This window comes from Malaclemys terrapin, chromosome 1, assembly GCF_027887155.1.
Source record: "Malaclemys terrapin pileata isolate rMalTer1 chromosome 1, rMalTer1.hap1, whole genome shotgun sequence".
Classification (NCBI taxonomy): Eukaryota; Metazoa; Chordata; order Testudines; family Emydidae; genus Malaclemys; species Malaclemys terrapin.
This window is the reverse complement of record NC_071505.1, coordinates 84,859,966-84,881,097: the sequence shown is the minus strand read 5'-3', so window position 1 is coordinate 84,881,097 and position 21,132 is coordinate 84,859,966. Positions and strand designations below refer to the sequence as shown.

Genomic DNA, 21,132 nt, shown 5'->3' with positions numbered 1-21,132 from the left:
TCCCCAGCCGCTGGGGGCTCGCGCTGGCGTAGACGCGCCCAGTGCCGTAGCAGAGAGCGCGAGCGGCGGGCACGCGCCTGACGTGGCGCGCCCGAGGCTGCGGGGAGCAGCAACCGCCGCCAGGGGCGCGCGCCCAGGGCAGAAGTTTGTTTGAGCCGGACTATCCCGCGCCCGGCCTCCCCCAGCGACAGGTAACGGGGATCCGGGAGCTGCGGGGAGTCCGGAGGCAGTGGGCGGTGTGGGGGCGCGAAGGGATGAGGAGATCGGGGGAGCGATGGGATGGGGGAATGGGGACGGCAGGGAGTGCGGTGGCTTTGCGGAGTGCCCGTAATGGGGCTGGGGAAGGAGCGATGGGCTGCTGATGGGAAATCCCGGGAGACTCAGCCCCCTGCATGGCTTTGTGTGACTGGTGATTTCCCCTCGCCATTACAGTGAGGCCGCTGCTATCCTTAAAGCTGAGGGGTGGATTTTGTCACTTTTCACTTTCCTTCCGAAATTCGGTTTGGTTTGAAATTTCCAGCACTCGCCTTGTTCTCTGCCCAAAGCAACTTTTTACAAGTTTAAAGAAAATCGGTTCTGATATTTTTGTGCTGAGCGAAGGGATTTTTTTTCTTCATGCTTCACACACTAAGGGCAGGTCTTAACTACGGGGGGGGGGGGGGTCGATTTAATATACACAAATTCAGCTATGCAAATAGCGTAGCTGAATTCGACCTATTGGAGCCGACTTACCCCGCTGTGAGGATGGCGGCAAAATCGACCTCCACGGCTCCCCCGTCGACGGCGCTTACTCCCACCTCTGCTGGTGGAGTAAGAGCATCGATTCGGGGATCGATTGTCACGTCAATAATTCGATCCCCGAGAGATCGATTTCTACCCGCCGATTCAGGCGGGTAGTGTAGACCTAGCCTAAGGCCTGGTCCACACTAACCCCCACTTCGAACTAAGGTTCGCAAATTCAGCTATGTTAATAACGTAGCTGAATTCAAAGTACCTTAGTTCGAACTTACCGTGGGTCCAGACGCAGCAGGCAGGCTCCCCCGTCAATGCAGCGTACTCCTCTCGCCGAGCTGGAGTACCAGCGTCAACGGCGAGCACTTCCGGGATCAATTTATCGCGTCTAGACAAGACGCGATAAATCGATCCCAGAAGATCGATTGCTTACCGCCAGACCCAGAGGTACCTACCCTTTGACACTTCTTTGCATTTGGGTAACTCACAAACATTTATTTTGACGCTTCATATTTCTGATAGACTTAGTCCTTAAGAAGTACCAGACAAAGTAAGTAAATATCTGTATAGCTATAGAATGTTTATATTTATTTATGGATATGGATTTAGGTCTCAGTCCTGCAAAGAGAAATGTGCAGAGCCCCACTGAATTAATATGCAAACTAGATACCATTAATTTGGGCTTGAATAGAGACTGGGAGTGGCTGGATCATTACACAAATTGAATGTATTTCCCCATGTTAAGTATCCTCCCACCTTTTTGTCAACTGCCTGAAATGGGTCATCTTGATTATCACTACAAAAAAAAAAAAAAACTTCTGCTGCTACTAATAGCTCATCTTAATTAATTAGCCTCTTAGAGTTGGTCTGGCAACTTCCATCTTTTCATGTTCTCTGTATGTATATATAATCTTCTTACTATATGTTCCATTATATGCATCTGATGAAGTGGGCTGTAGCCCACGAAAGCTTATGCTCAAATAAATTCGTTACTCTCTAAGGTACTCCTGTTCATTTTGGGCCCTGTACGGGTGCAGTGGTCTACTCCAGGCACACAGCTCTGTGGGCAGGATGGGAGCTATAGATATAAACACACTTGGAGGGAATAGCCCTATTATAAATTGCAAAACTATCATACATCATACATCTTTGTTCACTTCATTTGCTTTTCCCCCACTAATCCACTAAAACTGCTTCAGACAATTTTTTTCTTTCAACTTGCCAGAAAAAAATTTTCTTCTCCCCAGACATGAAATTTTCCCCTAAAAAATAACCCCAACCCAAACTCCATGATTGATATGAGTCTGTTCTAGGTGATTTACTGCATTTTTCTAGATTTAAAAGTGTGACTGTTTTAATACGTTGTGATCCCGAAAGTCTAGAAACACGAGTTTTGTGGCATTGGAAAGTAGAGATTGTCAGCTTCCTGCCTAAACCCAACGAGACTTGCCTTTAGCCCCCAAAAATATCAGATATTGGACTTCGAAAAGGTGACTTATTTCTAAACCAGCTTTTTAAATAAACAGTTGCACAAAAGGAAATGAAGAATTAAACTCTCATCTGCTGTAGCTACTACACTACTATTAGCTTCTCGTTGGAAAAAAAATTAGTCCAGTTCTAGGGGAATGGCTCAAAAAATACAGGAGCTTATTATGGAAATATTAATGCACCAGTTACATACCCAGCAAAATGGAGAACAAATAGATATTTGGTTACCATTTATTTGATACTCAAAATACATCCACCTGCAGAAAAAAAAGTGCACCCCGTCCAATTTTTTTGACTGTCTGGTCTGTTAAATGTGTAATTCACTCAGTTTAATAAAATCATTAGAAACAATAAGCCATAGCTATAATTATGCTCTTTTTGTAATATGGTAAAGTGTCACACCCTGTTAAATAGAGACAACTATGTGTGCACTTTCCTTTCCCCACAGAAATGGGCTGCAGTGCAGCTAGGGGCCACTGGACCCAGCAGACCCCAGCTCACACATAGAAGACGCTGCAGGTGGGAGGGGGAGGAAGCTAGAGGGTTCCTGGCAACTGCAGTTGCCAGCATGCCCTGAAGGCAGGAGATGGCAGCATGCAGGAAACTCCATGCAAGCCTGGGAAGGAACATCAGTCTGTTTCTCCCTCTGGATCCCTGTGCTCGGGGGGCACAGGTGGCTGGTCTCTGTGGGGGATGGAGATGCGGGTGTCCGGACAAGACAGGGCCCTGTGGCTGAGCTCTGTGGGGGAGGGAGTGCAGCTTTCTGGGCTGAAGCGCCCTGCAGCTGGGCTCTGGGGGGATGGGGTTTGGGTGTATTGGCTGGGGGGCCCCCACAGCTGGGTGTGACGGGTTCCCCCTGGGGGTGCCACCTGGAACTGGGGTACCACTGAGCCCACCAACCTGGGCTCCCTTTACACTATACTGCTGTGTCCAGCCTGCCAAGCCCTCTCCCAGGCTCCAGCACACATACAGGTAGGGACACACCCAGCTGCAGTCCATATAGACACTGTGATCAGCTCTGCATGGGGATGCTACAGCTAAGGAACTGCCCAGCTACTGAAGCGCACACTTCCCTTTGGAGTGTAAACTCAAAATTATACCATCTTGCGCTGCACAGAGATCTGTACAGCGTACGCTCATGAAATTCACCCCCTCCCTCAATGTGAAGAAGGATATGCAACAGCTTTCTGCCCCAAGTTATGACTCCCACATACTGGTTTTATTCAAAGCAAAAATAAGTTTATTAACTACAAAAGATAGATTTTAAGTGATTACAAGGAATAACAAGATCAAAGCAGATTACAAACAAAACAGGCAAACTAAGCTTAATATACTAAAGGGATTGGATATGAGTAGCAAATTCTCACCCGTGGGAGATAAGCTTCTTCTAAGGCCTATTGTTTTCTCCTAATGGCTCATCAACCTGAATTGGCCCTTCCCAGCCAGCCATCTAGACTGAGCATCTTTTGCCTAGTTGGCATTCCCCAGGTATAAACACATTTGTAATACAAATAGTCAGTATTCCTAACTTTAGATACAAAAATGATACACGCATACAAATAGGATAATCATATTCAGTAAATCATAACCTTTCCAATGATAGCTCACATGACCTATCTTGCATAAAATACATTATGATTATGTCATAATAATATTACTGTGAAGAATATGGGGTGCAGTGTTACACTGGGCTCGGGGGGGGAGGGTTCTGGGGATCTGGCCCCCTGGCTGGGCTTGGGGGGAGGTGGGGAAAGGGGGCAGAGAAACAGGAACTGGGTTGTCATAGGAGTTTCTTTTACTCTCTACTCCTGGGAGAATTCTTGTGTGTCTGTATTGTTTTAGACATACTTGCTGACGGGTATTTTGAAATAAATTACCAAAATAATTGAAACTGGTGTGATTATGTAGTGTTATTTTGACAAATAAAATTTGCAGAATTTTAAAATATTGCATGCAGAATTTTTAATTCTTTTGCACAGAATGCTCCCAGGAGTATACAGTAAATAATGAACCTGGCTTTATGGGTGGACATATTTAAAAAGTTATAATAGAAATATTCCTAAATTAGACCCCCAAGATGATCCACGATCACATATTTTCTATGTCTTAAATGTTTATTCTCCCCTTTTCCGTGTGAAAGACTCAAAGAATAGTAAAACAACAAATTAGTCGATCAAACATGATAAATTGTGAAACTGACTAAACACAGTGCTGTCTTAAAAAAAAAAAAAAAAAAGTCTTCTAATCTCTTTTACTTACAGTAATCTTAAGAACATCTTGAAAACTCCAGATGCCTGTGCACCCTGAAGGAGTTGAAAGTTTTCCTGGACAATTGCCATCAGCTTATGTAGAATCTAAGCTTTCATTTTTTAAAAAGACATTAAATCTATAGTCTTAGTGCTATGAAGAATTAGACAATTTCTGCTATTCCGAAAGTATGGAAGGGGATAGCTATGTAATGGAAAAATGAGTAGTTATCGTGACATTTTCTTGAAAATGATTAATGTAACTGAATAAACATCAGTGTGGTAGACATCAGCAGGAAGCAGTTAATTTTTAATGCAATTGCCTAACTGCATATTTTGGTAAGTCTCTGTGTTAACTTGGAAGGGACTAAACATAACTTATTTTGCTTTCTTCTGCTAGATCTCTGCTTGGTTTCTGTTTCCTAAAGACTTTCTTAAAATGTCTGACATGAAGCAAAGAAAGAAAGCTATTCCTTCACCGAAGCACAACGAAGATCCACAAAAGCAGAGCAATGATGGAACGATCCCAAGTCCCAGGAGCGGCAGCAATAGTCGGAATTCCTTTTGGATAGACTCACGGACAGCCTTAAACCTACTTTCCCTTGTTGCTTGTTTACTGCTGACCTGGTAAGTGATCCTCTAAAGGTAACTGGATACAGTTAGTTTCACACTTTCAATTTTACTCTTTCTGGTTTCCTCCATGTCATATACAATGGAATCCACTATATATGACATTAGTAGAATAGTGTCCAGTTCTGGTGTTCCCAGTTTAAAAAAGATAAAAATAAAAATTGCATAATTTTGGTTCTGCTTAAACTGTCCCACATCTGGGATAGGTATAGATTACCATTTCTTAGTTTTTGCTCCAGACCTCAGTCTCAACAGTCCATTATTACAGATGCTCTGGAGTTCTCACTTCAATTGATGTACATTATTGTAACAAATAATGCATTATAAAATCTATGTGAGAGAAAATATTCTTCTACATAAATTGATTCCAAACAGAGGATACCTGGACAGCCTGCACTATCCCCATCTTGATTTGGGATTGATAAGCTTTCAGCAAATTAAGTTTCTTTCACTGCCATCTTAGGACCCTCTCTGTTGTTTCCCATTTCATCCTGGTTCAGCTATAGTGGTGCTGCTTGCCTACATGTCCCCATCTGCAATCTCATTGTATTAAGACACTGTTACATACCCAAGGTACAATCCAGACAAATAAATAGCTGTGCTGCCCCTGCCCTCTAACCTGGGGTACTCTTTACACTGCTTTGCTGCTGTAACCTCCAGTCTGACTGCTCACAAACAGCCTCTAGCATGTAAGTCACTACCAGCTATGCCTGTGTGAGAGCTGCAGCCAACCACACCTTGGCTGTCACCAGCCTGGGGTATAGTACAGGGTGACCACAATACACTCCCCGTCTTAGCTTTCCCCCCAGAAATATATGTCCTGTACTGTGCAGCCCTCTCCTGGATAATACAAGTATGTTAAGTCTATTATTTCTTTAAGGTAAAAATATGATATTTTATTATTTCAAATAGTTCATCAGATACTTCAGTTTAAACACATTGAATTAGATAAAACAGTAATGAGTTAGATAAAACAGTAAAACAAATTTAACAACTACAAAAAGAGAGATTTTAAGTGAATCCAAGTAATGAGGCATAAAAGTCAGAAATGGTTACAAGAAAAATAAAGAAAAAACACAACTGATGCCCATCTTAATAAACTAAGTTAAATTCAAAGCAAAGTTTTTCTCACCACATACCGTCAACAGTCTTACTGGCCAAACTTCTTAGGCCAGGATACCTTCTTCTCTTTAATGGCTGCTTCCTTTGTCCCTTCTTGTGCTGTGAATCAATAGAAAGAGAGAGAGAGGAAGGGGTCCCTTTGTGGCATTTATTTCTCCTTTTTATAGTGTCAGTCCTCCTTCTGGAAAACATTTCAGGAGATTCAGGAGACAGAGGCTTGGCCTTCACTACAGACTTGTCAGTATAACTACGTCGCTCAGGGGTGCATCGCAGTTATACCAACCGAACACCCAGTGTAGACAGCACTATGTAGATGTGAGGGCTTCTCCTGTCAACATAACTAACACCTCTCAGGAAGGTGGAGTTCCTATGCTGACAGGAGAAGCTCTCCCTTTGGCATAGGTAACGTCTGCTCTAAGGCCTATATTGGCACAGCTGCATCATGCAGCTGCACTGCTGCAGTGCTGTATGTGTTCACAAGCCCAGAGTGCATATGTAAGGATATTCCCTGCTGATTTTTCCACCTGTTTGAACTCCCTTTGTCTCCCTCCCTGCTTGATGACTCTGTTTACTGCTTAAATGCTAATTAAGCAGAGCACATATTCTTTTGTTTGAGACTGACCTGTTCGCCAGCTTCTGCTGTGGTTTGGAACATGTCAATAACATTATACAGTAAAATAGTATAAACAATGCTGTCGCACATTTATTCAGGACTATATTGACCAGCAATATATGAGTTTACGGATAATACCTCACAAAACCTTCTTTGTACTAAGATTATTACAACAGTGTGTAGGGTGTGGACACGGGTACGTTCTGTCAAACCCACTTTATTACTATATGTTTAAGTTGTTGACTTGACAGAACTGGCAACCCTGAAACCTACCAAAAAAGATAATTTTAACTAAATTTTTTGTTGTTTAAGATAAATGTAATGCTTGAAAGAGGTGCTGGACTGAGAGCCTGTAGAATAAAGTCTGTTTTTCCACAGAACTGGTACATCACAGGCAGCAGCAATACAAACTTCCCCACAACCCAATAGCAATGGCTAAAATTAACACAAAATTAGAACTGGCTTGGCCCTTCCTAATTCAGAGTTCCCACATATGGTTTTGAGACGTCTAGGAAGAAAAACAAAACAAGATAATTTGGCCTAACTTGACTATCTAATCAGCTAAACCATTTAAAAAAGTAATTTTCACTATGGGCTTCCTTTCCCATGAAGATACTTTTTTGTCCCACATATGTACATTAGGTCACAATGAAGTGGTTATGTAGGATTGTGATAGCTAATTGAGTAGAACACACACATGTATACATACACACACACACTCTCTCTCTCTCACACACACACACACACACACTTTAAATGCAAATTATTTTTTGTCCATTTCCTTATTTTGGTAATCTGTAACTCCAATATGAAACAGACCAAACTCATTAAAAAAGCCCTTCTCTTTTCTAATGCTCTGATCATGCAAGGAGTTGTGTGAAGGTAGAACCTCTACACTCATGTAGTGCTCCTTACAGGATCGAGGCCTAAAACATTTAATGCATACCAATTATATTCACTAATTTTTTCGTGATTTGCAGGTTCCTATTTCAGCAGTCAGGCCAACTTGCTCACATGGGAAAAAAGTATCATTTATTACAGCTGGAAGCTGGAAAATGCCAGGATATGGAAAATAAAGTTAACTTAATTTCTGAAAAGGTAATAATTGGAATTTTAATTTGAGAACTTATATTGAACATTAGCTAAAATGTATTCGTTCATATTGATTTAGTCAAAGTTAACAAATGTGTTTTGAGATTATGGACATTTTTAGATGACCAGAATTACAATTTCTAATCTCTGAAATTAGACCATTTTTGAATGTTTATTCAGTCATCGAAATGGGAGTCATTGGGACATCTATTGGCCATTCAATCTGGCTTCTGTTCTGATCTAAACTCTTAAGACTATATTGCTTAATATCACTTATCTAAGTAAAAGCATGCAGACAGGTGGATGTTTATATTGAGATACTAACATTGCTAAAGAAATTCAGACCTCATTGAAGTCAACTGCATAACTCCCATCAACTTCAGTAAGGCCAGTATTTCACCCTATGCAAAATAGCTTCTTGAAAATGTTTCCCTTTACTTATATTTTTGTTTTTCATTGTTGATCTCTTCAGCACCTTCAATACTATTTTCATTTGTAATTTCATAGCAACAAAGTGCTCAATTTTTATTTTTTTTTGTCTAGAATATGTATGACATAATTCACCAGATGATTATAATCTTAAAGTATGTCAAATTTGGGGCTTAAATTTGTCCAACCATTAACCAGGCATAGTAAGTAACTGTATCCTAAGGTTTCTTTTCCAGAAACTTAAGTCCTCCCTAAAATTCATATGGCTCAATTTAGAAGTTTAGTTCTCAATATAGTTCAGCTACATACACCTCTACCCCGATATAACACTGTCCTTGGGAGCCAAAAAATCTTACCGCGTTATAGGTGAAACCACATTATATCAAACTTACTTTGATCTGCCGGAGCGCACAGCCTCTTCCCCTCCTCTCCTCCAGAGCACTGCTTTACTGCATTATATCCAAATTCGTGTTATATCGGGTCGCATTATATTGGGGTAGAGGTGTATTGTTTTAAAGAAATTTGGCAGTAATTCTTGTATGGTAAATTGGGCTTGTTCCCACTTCAGTCTATGTCTTCTATACTACTAATTTAAAATCTTAAAACTGCTTGTCAAGGCTGATTCCCCACTCTGACACTTCGAGTGCAGAAGGTGGGGGCCCGCAAGGATTTTAAAATGTAATACTGGCCACTCCGGGTTTGTATTAAACTCCCAAGGTTACAGCTTCTCTCTGACCTCGGATGGGTAGATGCTGCCATCACCCAAGTGCAAAAAACCCCTTTGAAACCAGAAACGTGCAGTTAGGAATTCCTTCCTCTTGGGTACCCTCAAAGCCCTTTCACACACACCCCTTCCCCTCTCCCCTCCCTCCCCCCCCCCCCCCCGGAAAGATCTGAGAAAGAAAACAAAGGAAATTAGCTGTTGCCCCAGCTAATTAAACAACATATGCACAAACCTCTTAGGATGCCAAAACTCCAATCCTGTTCTTTAAAAAAAGGTAAATTTTATTAAAAACATAAAGAAAGGAAATACATCTGGAACTTAGGCTTTTGCTAGATTTAAAGAATCCACTTACAAAAATTAAACATCAAGAATAACCTTCTTGAAGTTCAGCTTAAAGGTTGCAAGCAAAACAAAAACATTTGGGGTTAGCACAATGGAGTCCACAAGCCAATAAGAGATAGAAATAAATCTAATTGCGTCTTCCGAGACATTCCCTAATTTACGTACATATCTGGGGTTTCAGATAAGCAATCTCTAGGTATGCTCTGATGGTTTTTCATACCTGGCTTTCAGCTTCTCACAGCATAACTGCTCACTGTTCCCCTCTTTCCTGGAGAAGCACAACACACAGACAGAGGGAAGTTTTTTTCACAATTTTTAAAAGTTTTAGCACTCCCATTGGCTCTTTTGGTCAGGTGCCCACTCCTTTCCTTTTACCTGTGGGTTGGTTAACCCTTTACGGGTAAAGCAACAACCACCAAGAGGAATTCCATAGCCGGCTGGGTGTCCACAAAAGGGAGCTATTCCCCCGCTCTTATATCACACTGCTGATTTGCAGCAATGTGTTCTTTTCCTTTCATAGTGTCGTCTGTTAAAAACATTAGTTTTACTCCAAGATCATTCCCTGTATGGTAGAGATGATGATGATGAAAGCATAGCAAACCAAATGCCTATAGTACCATTTTACCATTGATCTTAAAATGTTGTCAGTCACATAGGATGCAATTTGAATCTATGTACACTTCAGTCTAGAGAGCTAACTGCAAACTTGGAATTTCCTCTTGTGTGCAGGTTGGATAAAAATCAATGATTTTTTTAAAATGTGGTTTTTTATTATTTAAATTGGATTTTTTGTATTTAAATTATAGTAAGTTTTTCTTTAAAAAAAATTAACCTGTTTAAAATTAAATCTGAATTTAATATGAAATACGTTAAGGCCTAACCTTATTATAATATTTTATAACATTTAATTAAAAAATGAATATGCTAAATCCATGAGCCTCTATCAAAAACTTGGAGGAAAAAACTGCTTTCCTGTATAAAGAGAGAGTCAGGGGGAAAACATCTAACTTTTGAGGTCAAGTTTTATAAATATAATAGGTAAATGTATTAAGGGCTTGTTTTGTGTAATAATAAAATGTAGATGCTGTCGTGTGTTCAGTTAAATTCCAGTTACCATCCTAATGCAGCTTGAAAGAAATCTTGTGTAAAAAATTTCTTTATCTAGGTAAATAAGCAACACCATTCACCATTTTCTAAAACACTAAAAATGTAGAATTAATAAGAATCTGAAAATAGTTAGCTACATAATTGCTTAAATATATATGCTTATAGTGTACCTCCTTGATAGCAAAAAGATGTACCAAATCTAGTGTAATAGGCTCTATTTAGTTGTAAATAAATAGATATTAAAGGTTATATCAACCAATGGGAATGCTTCTTTCTTTAGAAAATAAACTTTTCCATTTGTACTTCCTTTATTAGAATCAATTATTAAATTGAGGCTTTCCACTTGGTGATTTAAATTGCTGATTTAAATCAGTCCACCCTGCTTGTGCAGAATTTCGGCAGTACAATATTTTTACTGTAAAAGAAAGTCCCATTGAGGAAATTGAAACAAAGGGTTGGCTATCCAAGGATAATTGCATGTATTATACAGAAAAACATGAATAAATTTTCCCCTTCCCTGAAACTGTGTTGTAAAGATTATTTCAGTTGTTTCTAAACTGAAATATTTTTATGCACCCTTTAGAGCTTCATTTGTGTTCCTCAGTTGATCAAAGAGTATTACAAAACTCTCCTGTGCTCCCTGACTGAAATTGTGGAACCCATTGAAGTCAGTGGCAAAACTCCCATTGACTTCACTGGGTCTAGGATTTCAACCTGTCTTCTGCCTGAGTTTAGGGTATTGTTTTCTTAGTGCTCTTATCTCCTGCTAGCTCACACAGTGAAGAACCACTAATATGTAACCCAATGTCCGGTTCCCTATATGGTAGTGCATTGTGGAGACACTAGACTGCTGATCTACCCCTTTATCACTTAGTCTTTTTAGTAATACTCTTAATTGTATGATTTAATTCTAGGTCGCGATATTTGATTTGTATTTTGAAGGTATTTGTTCTAAGTTCGTTGCTCGATATTTTTACAGCAATAAGTTATGGCAGTTCATTTTTTATAAATAGAAACTGAGGTCCAGGTGACTTGAATATAATAACTCTGGTGCTAAGTAACAAATTGACTAGAGTTACTAATTCCTAAGTAACAATATATGTGTGAAAACTGCCATAGAAATTCTCTTTATAGCTTTCACATGCCAGAATAAATTTTAAACATAAATTATTAAAGTAAATAGGAAGATTGGAAATGTGTATCAAGTCAGGTGGGATTTCTCGAAGAGACTGACTGAGCCTTATGTATATATTATACTCCCACTTGTATAAATATAAGTGCTCTTCCAGTCTAATATTAAGTAGACATGGACATTGTTTTGTGTTACAAATGCAGCTTGAGTCTTCCGAAAGTGTCCTGCAGGAAGCTACCTCATCCATCTCTATGATGACCCAGTTTGAGCAGGAAGTGTCCACTCTCCGTAACATCATACAGGACATTCAGAACAGTGAGCAGACATTCTCTGAAAAGATGCAAAGCATTAATGACACATTCCAAAATGTTATGGACTCCTGGAAAAGAAGCCTGGATGAAATGAATGCAAACACTAGTAGTTTAAAATCTGAAGCAAAGTTCATACATACTGAAGTTACGGCCCAAATAAATACTGCTGATCAAAATATGAAGTCTCTTTCAGAAAGGTTAAAAGATTTAGAAGACAGTACAATAAGAAATATTAAAACATTAAAAAGACAGGAAGAAGATGAACTTTCTAGAGTTGAACAGCAGCTGGAGTTGGATACAAAGACAGTTGAAAAATTAGAAGAAGAGCAGAATACTTTGTTAGCCAGAGACATAGATTTGAGTCAGAAGCTTACAGACTACGAACCAAAAGTTGAGGAATGCAAGACCCATTTGCCAACAATTGAAAATGCCGTTCAGTCTATTCTTAGAGTATCAAGTGAGCTGATAGGTATAGAGAAAAAAATGGAAGACTTGACAATACAGATGTTTACGATGGAAGATGAGATGCTGAAAACAGTGTCAAATATAATGGAAATGCAAATGGTTCTTGAAAGCATGCAGTATGACAACAGCATATTAAAACTGCAAAATGAAATAATTGTTTTAAAAGAAAAAGTATTTGACATTACAGTATCTTCAAATACAAGAGAAGTAGTACCTTTAGAATACAATCTAGAAAATGAACAGAGTGAGGGTGATGATCAATAAATTCAGACTCATTTTAAGTATATTACTTGACAGTATGGACAATATTTATAGCTCAGTTATGTTAATGTGTTTATAAACCAACAGTAACCAAAAACGACTAGTCCAACAAACGTTAAAAATAGCAGGAGTCTTGTCATTGATTTTTATTGGCATTGGATCAGACCTTACATGCCTAAACTATACGAGAGAGGGAAAAAAAAGCAAATGTAATGGGATAGGGGGGACAGACTATTTTTCATGTATTTTATAATGATTATCTTGAATGTCCATGAAGTTCTTTATTAAAATGAAATTTTAACCAAAGTATTTAGATGAAAGAACATTTGGATGTTAAATCAGAATTTTAAGCACAGTATTCTGTATTTAAATTTATATTAATTTTTTCTAATTATAGCTTTTTGCAAATTTTTATATTTCATGCTTATGTATTAGCTACACTATAAGATATGAAAAATTAAAAACCTGTTTCTGAGCAGGTTCTATGAATTATAGTCTGATTCTAACATACCATACTGATTATAAAAACCAACAGTTTCATAAATTTGGTTCTATTCAGTAAAATTAGATCACAATTACACCTCTTTTGTGGGGACAAAATTCTGTTCTTGGTTAATGGAATGGAATTATTCCAGATTTACACTGATGTACTGAAAGCAGAGAATTTGACCAGGAGTCCATCAATACTATTCCATACAGTATATCCTAGTAGTCCACACACACGTGCCCCCCAAAAAGCTGTAACTGTGATCTAATTTTACTTAGTGGATTAATCCAAAAGTTTTCTTCCATCAGTTTAAATTCAGAAAGCGCTGTCCTTATTAGGACCCTTAGATTTTGGGTCTGCATCTAAATATATTATTGTTTTCTCTTCTGCAATAATTTTAATAATTATTAGGGCTGTCGATTTAATTACAGTTTACTCACGCGATTAACTCAAAAAAATTAATCACAATTTTAAAAATTAATCACGATTAATTGCAGTTTTAATCGCACTGTTAAACAATAGAATACCAGTTGAAATGTATTAAATATTTTGGATGTTTTCCTACATTTTTAAATATATTGATTTCAATTACAACACAATATACAAAGTTGACAGTGCTCACTTTATATTATTATTTTATTACAAATATTTGCACTGTAAAAATGGCAAACAAAAGAAATAGTATTTTTCAATTCACTTCATACAAGTACCATAGTACAGTCTCTATCTTACAACTTACAAATGTAGATTTTTTTTTTGTTTAGATAACTGCACTCAAAAATAAAACAATGTAAAACCTTAGCGCCTACAAGTCCACTCAGTCCTACTTCTTGTTCAGCTAAGACAAGTTTGTTTACATTTACGGGAGATAATGCTGCCCGCTTCTTGTTACAATGTCACCTGAAAGTGAGAACAGGCATTCACATGGCACTTTTATAGCTAGCATTGCAAGGTATTTACGTGCCAGTTATGCTAAACATTCATATGTCCCTTCATGCTTCAACCACCATTCCAGAAGACATGCTGCCATGCTGATGATGCTCATTTAAAAAAAAAAAAAAAAAAAAAGCATTAATTACGTTTGTGACTGAACTCCTTGGGGGAGAATTGTATGTCTCCTACTCTATTTTACCCACATTCTGCCATATATTTCATGTTATAGCAGTCTTGGATGATGACCCAGCACATGCTGTTCATTTTAAGAACACTTTCACTGCAGATTTAACAAAACACAAAGAAGGTACCAATGTGAGATTTCTAAAGATCACTACATCACTCGACCCAAGGTTTAAGAATCTGAAGTGCCTTTCAAAATCTGAGATGAACATGGTGTGGAGCATGCTTTCAGAAGTCTTAAAAGAGCAACACTCCATGCGGAAACTACAGAACCCGAAACACCAAAAAAGAAAATCAACCTTTCTGCTGGTGGCGTCTGACTCAGATGATGAAAATGAACGTGCGTCGGACCGCACTGCTTTAGATGGTTATTGAGCAAAACCTGTTATCAGCATGGACGCATATCTTCTGGAATGGTCGTTGAAGCATGAAGGGACATATGAATCTTTAGTGCATCCTGCACATAAATACCTTGCAATGCCGGCTACAACGGTGCCATGCGAATGCCTGTTCTCACTTTCAGGTGATAGTGTAAACGAGAAGCAGGCAGCATTATCTCCTGCAAATGTAAACAAACTTGTTTGTCTTAGCGATTGGCTGAACAAGAAGTAGGACTGAGTGGACTTGTAGGCTCTAAGGTTTTACATTGTTTTATTTTTGAATGCAGTAATTTTTTGTGCATCATTCTACCTTCGTAAGTTCAACTTTCATGATAAAGAGATTGCACTACAGTACTTGTATTAGATGAACTGAAAAATATTTTTTACGGTGCAAATATTTGTAATCATAAATAAATATAAAGTGAGCACTGTATTCTGTGTTGTAATTGAAATCAATATATTTGAAAATGTAGAAAATATCCAAAACTATTTAAATAAATGGTATTCTATTATTAACAGTGCGATTTATCGCGATTAATTTTTTTAATCGGTTGACAGCCCTAATATTTTTGCTTCAGTGGAAGGATGTGTTTGTGAGAGAGAAAGAGAGAGAGAGAGAGATTAGACACGTACACACTTCACTTCCATTGAAGCATAGATAGTATAATTATTCGCAATATAGAAAATCCTAATACAATTAGGTGCTGACCCAAAATCCAAGGGTCCTTGCAAGGACAGCGCTTTGAGTTTAAAATGACAGCAGAATAAGAGAAATTCTGGATTACTGGTAATAAATTATCTACATTTAACACAATTTCTATATGCTGGGCCAGATTCCCCTCTGAACTACAGAATTACAAGCCCTCTTAAACTCAATAGTATTCCACCAGTATAAATGAGAGAAGAACATGGTCCCCTCTCATGGTGACAGGTGCTCTTTGAAAACGCCAGATTGCAATGCAGAATACCATACCACTTTTGCTAAAATATCCCCTCCTCTTGAGATTTTATATTTGTTAATGGATTATACAACAGTTGGTCTTTAAATTTCTCTCTCTCCTTCCTTTCCTTGGCCACATGCAAGTGGCCTCCTCACTCCACACTTTACTGTTGACATTCTTAATATCATTGTGACAAATTGAGATACCCTTATTCACATTGAATAGCACCATTCTGCATGAACACTCTCACTGAAGTCTGTAGGACTAGTTGTAGAGTTTGCAACCTGAGTACAACATTATTATTAGTAGCCTTCCATGATTTCAGTTTTTGTGAGTTTGCTAGCATCACTTCCTTGTCAGGTTTAACACATCTTCCCCCAGAATCTTCTTTTCCCATTTATACCTGCCCAACTCTCTGAAACAGACTATTTTTGTCACTGATTTTTCCTACCCTTTATTACTTAAATTTATTGCTGAACATTAGGGATCCAACTTTTCATGAAAAACAAAAATTAAAAAGTTAATTCCAAGACATTTATATTTCCTTAAATAATTTTAAAAGAAATTAGTTTGTGCCATGTATTAACCCCTTTTCATGTCAGTATTGCCAGGTTTTAGTCCTTGTGTAACGCACTTGAACTTGGTGCTAATCACACACAGGATCTAATTTATATTTAAAAATAAATCATTCCTTTTGAATGGCACACTGGTAGGCCTAAAGAAATTATGTGACTTCCAATATAAACTCTTGCATTCCAAAGTCAAAACACAACTAATATATAATCTCAGCTATCAGGAGGTGTTTAAGAGGCAAGACTGTTCAAACTTTGCCCAATCAAGAGCTGCACTAGCAGCTTACTGGAGCCAGAGAGACGTGCCTAAGTTACATGAACATTGTAGCCACCATTATTTTAAATGCAGAAATGTAACCTTCACAGATCTATTTAGATCAAACTGGAGCACTACACCCTGGGATTTGTAGTATGCAAAGGCCTTTCTTCTTATATTGAAGTTGAGGGCAGCTTTAGGCTGAATTTTAAAACTCAAAGGTATGTCTATAGTGCAATTAAACACCCGCAGATGGCCCATGCCAGCTGACTCAGGCTCGCAGGGTTCAGGCTAAGAGGGTGTTTAATTGCAGTGTAGACGTTTGGGCTTGGGTTGGAGCCCAGGTTCTAGGACCCCACTATGGGGTAGGTCCCAGACCTCAGGCACCAGCCTTAGCCCAAACTGCACTTAAACACTGCCTTAGCCTGAGCCCGCAAGCCTGTTTCAACTGGCACGGGCCCACTGCAGGTTTTTTATTGTAGCGTAGACATACCCAAAGTGTTCACACATTGGGTCTACAAACCACATTTTGACTACTCCTGATTTAAGACTCAGGATATCCAAAATGATAAGTGGCCTTGTGAGCTGCATATGCCCATATGCATATGCCCATAGAAGTTTGCATGAAACTGTTCTGGTCTCAATTTTCACATATTTATTTATTTTACATAGCACTCTATACAAATAATCTCTAATAAAGAGTTAATGCTGCACATATATGGTATATTAAACCTATTTGTCCCCTAATAGAAAAAAAAAATAATATACCTTGATGGTCACTTTTGTATCTATTTACTTTTCTACTCAATAAAAGTGTGTTCTCAAAGTTTCTCTGCCTCAGCTGGCACAAAGTCTACTTGGCTATCTACATTACTGTTCTCTTGTTTAACATTTTATGGGAAAGAATTTTTGCAATTAAACACAAGTTTTTATACTTTTCATAAGTTTGGTTTTTCAACTTAGAATTTTCTCTTTCATATAATTATTTTTGGTTAACAACAATAAGAACTGAAATCCCATTCTCAGCATCTTTAGACTGTAGGTTTGGATCAACCCAAATTCCATTGCAGGCTAGAATACACAGTTGAACAGAAGGTAGTGGGCACTGGGTGTTACAGAGTTCTTAGTCTAGTAAACTAATGGACTTGCCTGAAAATCTAAAGTTTGGGAATCACAGGCTATACCAAATGATCCTACGTTCACAGGGGATGACCAAGGATCTTGACTAGAGATGAAATTCTGCCTGCACTGAATCAATAGGAGATTTGGCATTGATTTCCATGAGGCCAGGATTTCACACTAGGTCTGCTAAGTATGAATTTGTGAAAATGAGATGGTAATTACAGCCAGATAAACTAGGCTTTTATCCCAGGAAAAATAGTACATTAAATAGTTTATTAGGGATGAAGTGGTGTAATACTCACTGGCATGGATTCACTAAAAATTAACCATGTCCTATAAATCTGATCAATTTAATAGAAAGAACAACAAAGAGGGTAGTTCAGTCTGAAAATTTCAGTTTGGGGTTTTATCACACAAGCAGCTGTTGAACAAGATAATAAATATGGATATAATTAGAAATAAAGTTAAAAACGTCAGGATCAGTGCTAAAAAAAGTAAGCTGAATTAATAAGTGGTTGGCAGACAGCTGTCAGAATTATACATGGGGCCCATATCCACTAAAAATCACAATTAAATTAGATAAAAATTACAGTATCAAATTTATTATTTTAATTTTTAATTCAATAAAAACCTATTTGAATGTTTTCCTGTGCAATCCAAGTTGCAGAATTTCCAGCTTGCAACAGAATTGAGCTCTTGTGTGCCTCAAATGTAATCATTATAATTCATATAACCCCAACAGTGTGTTTTTACAGACAAGTAATATACAAGAACTTACAGACAAGGGAAAGAACGCTTTAATTTTCAATGTCAGCTCCACAAGGGTATAATAGCAAGTGATGCAAGTTTGAAAACAAAATACTCGTTTGTAGCTGTAATGGGATGTCTATAATATATAACTAAACTATTGTTGTATGTAAAGTAAACAAGGTTTTTAAAAGGTTTAAGAAGCTTCATTTAAAATTAAATTAAAATGCAGAGCCCCCCAGAACGCTGGCCAGAACCCGGGCAGTGTGAGTGCCACTGAAAATCAGCTCGCGTGCTGCCTTTGGCACGCGTGTCATAGGTTGCCTACCCCTGTGCTAGACCATAGACACCAGATTGGTCATTTCCTAAGAAATTTCTGCTCCTACACTCCCTTGTGTGTTACATGCTATCAATTCTGTTCTCTCTCTCTCATCATCCTTTTGCCTTCTTTCTAATTGTTTCTAAACTTGACCACTTTTGGAATTAATTTAACTTTATGATTTCACCATCATAAGCAGCATGACATGCTCTGATAGCAACCGGCCTTTTTTCAGCATAAAGAAAAACCAGTGGGAGGAGACCAGAGAATGCCAACTGGATTTCCTCTTGGACTGGAGAACTAAATCATAGTCTACAGACTAAAGTATACCTGTTTGTAATCAACATGTCTGCATACTGTATCCTGCCTCACCCACAAATAAAGCAGTATATGGCAGAAGGTTTTTCTCTCGTCTCTTCTTTTGCATGTTTGTCTGAAGAGCAGGAATAGATCTTTTAAAAACATCTGTTAAGACAAAACCCAAGAGTGGATTGAATCTTCTCTCATTAAGATAACTTTTAGTAAGAGCAGGAAACTGTTTAAACTATGTTTTCCCTCTGAAGGATTTTGCTGAATATAGTTTAAAAATTTGCCCCAAATGAATAATCATTTAACTTTTCAATTCCAAGTCTTTATATTTTCTGTTTTGTTTCTTTTTGTTATGTGAATGTAATAAATGCTCAAAAGAATTTTTATGCTGTGTTTGCCCTAGTAAAAACAGGATAGAGTCCCTTTACAGAAAATTCATGGATCACAATTAATTATTTTAAGTGGATGTCTTTCTAAAAGATATGCTATAGCTCAAACAGAAGTTATGGGCTTAATGCAGAAACTACTAGGTGAAGTTCTGTGACCCATGCTATGCCGGAGGTTAGAGTAGAAAATCATACTGGTCCCTTCCAGCCTTAAAAAATTATGAATCTATGTTATAACAACAGTAAAAGGAGAATTCTAGTAATGCATATGAGCCTGTTGCCTATACTTATGTGGAAACATGGAATTAATCAGTGAAAGTCTGGGACACATGCATTGTGGCAGAAATACTGTTCTCTAAAGACCCAGGTCCATGGATCCATCACTGTTGATTAAGATTTCAGAACAGAAAGATATTTCAGTGAAACTTAACTGCAGTTTTGACGTGAACTTAGTAGTTAAAATCTTGTGCTTATCTTGTGAAATACTTTTATTTGTATCTCCCTCTAGTGTGAAAAGACTCAAGACTTAATGGAACAACTGGAAGCTCTTCAAATAATTTCTCATGTTAAACATCTACAAGAGGATCTCTACAGCATGAAAACATGGTTTAAGAGCATAATCCAAAAAAAAGAAGAACTGCAGGAAAACTTAACAACTCTTTTTCATGCAGTTGTAAAAGTTGAGCAGAGTACAGCTTCTATAGCAAAAGATGTATCTCTAAAGATTGCAACAGTAAAAACTGACATAAGACGCATTTCAGGTCTAGTGTCAGATGTGACCTCATTGACTGATTCTCTGCAAGCACTAGAAGATAAAGTAGATAAAGCTGAAAAGAAGACAGTACAAAATATAGGTGATCTACTTACAAGTAGCATTGACCGTACTGCAAAGCTACGAAGTTTTGCCTCTGATAACGCAAAAAGAATTGAGCAGATTAAAATCACACTGTCTGACTTGAGAGGTGATTTCAACAAACATTCAGATAGGCTTTTAAATCTGGAAAGTAACAGAGCAAAAGTTCTAAAGACAGTTACATTTGCAAACGATTTAAAACCCAAGGTGTACAACTTGAAGAAGGACTTTGCGCGTTTGGAACCAATGATAAATGAGCTAACATTAAGAATAGGAAGGTTGGTTGATGATATATTACAAAGAGAGAAAGAAATTGTTTTCTTGAATGAAAAACTGTCCAATTTAACTACAGTTCAGACTGAGATCAAGGATATGAAAGATGAAATAACCAAGATTTTAGATATGAATTAATTACTTTCTGAAACTATAGATGGCCTAAAATGCTGTAGCATTTGAAGAGCGATAACCTAATCAAGCTTGGTACTAAGACACTGAAAGGGACATTTAAAGGCTTCTTTTCAAAGCATACTGAAACAAATCCTCCTTCTTTTGAAGAGAGACAAAAGTCCCATTTACATAAGAGGGACCCGGATCAGGTTCTTCATTAGCAAAGCAGTGTTTTTTTCCATTAACTATTTGTTTTGTATAACTAAAATAGAATATTTTTACATAATTTTAAAAATGTAAACGATTTAATTGCTATTTTTGTTCTTACCTACAAGTTTGCTTTCTTGTCTCAGATAGGCCTACAGATTTGACAAGTGGGCCTTCAACCTTCCCTGCTGCTTTGAAGTCAGGGATAAAATTGTGGATTCCAGATTCAGGCTTAAACACAAGTTCACAAAACTGCAGCTTCATTTGATGTTCCTCTCAAATAAATATCAACCCCAAGATTTTTCCAAAGTGTCTGGGGTTTCATTTTTGTTTTAAATCTATCAGTGTATTATGGA

General features: G+C 37.9%; 2 protein-coding genes across 3 annotated transcripts; both read left to right on the top strand.

Moving 5' to 3' along the window:
- Nucleotides 1–96: 96 nt before the first annotated feature.
- IKBIP (IKBKB interacting protein) lies at nucleotides 97–14,002 on the top strand. Of its 2 annotated transcripts, none has more exons than XM_054028685.1 (4): nucleotides 97–191; nucleotides 4,867–5,093; nucleotides 7,812–7,929; nucleotides 11,861–14,002. In XM_054028685.1, exons 2-4 carry the CDS (start codon nucleotides 4,906–4,908, stop codon nucleotides 12,695–12,697), a joined length of 1,143 nt encoding a protein of 380 aa, XP_053884660.1. In that variant the 5' UTR covers nucleotides 97–191; nucleotides 4,867–4,905; the 3' UTR covers nucleotides 12,698–14,002. The 2 variants fall into 2 exon arrangements, with proteins under 2 accessions (XP_053884660.1, XP_053884650.1); XM_054028675.1 differs by lacking the exon at nucleotides 97–191 and adding an exon at nucleotides 3,488–4,567.
- A 97-nt stretch (nucleotides 14,003–14,099) lies between these two features.
- On the top strand, nucleotides 14,100–21,079 carry LOC128837463 (inhibitor of nuclear factor kappa-B kinase-interacting protein-like). Its single transcript, XM_054028698.1, has one exon. The coding sequence runs from the start codon at nucleotides 19,859–19,861 to the stop codon at nucleotides 20,591–20,593; it is 735 nt and encodes a 244-aa protein (XP_053884673.1). The 5' UTR covers nucleotides 14,100–19,858; the 3' UTR covers nucleotides 20,594–21,079.
- Nucleotides 21,080–21,132: the final 53 nt, after the last annotated feature.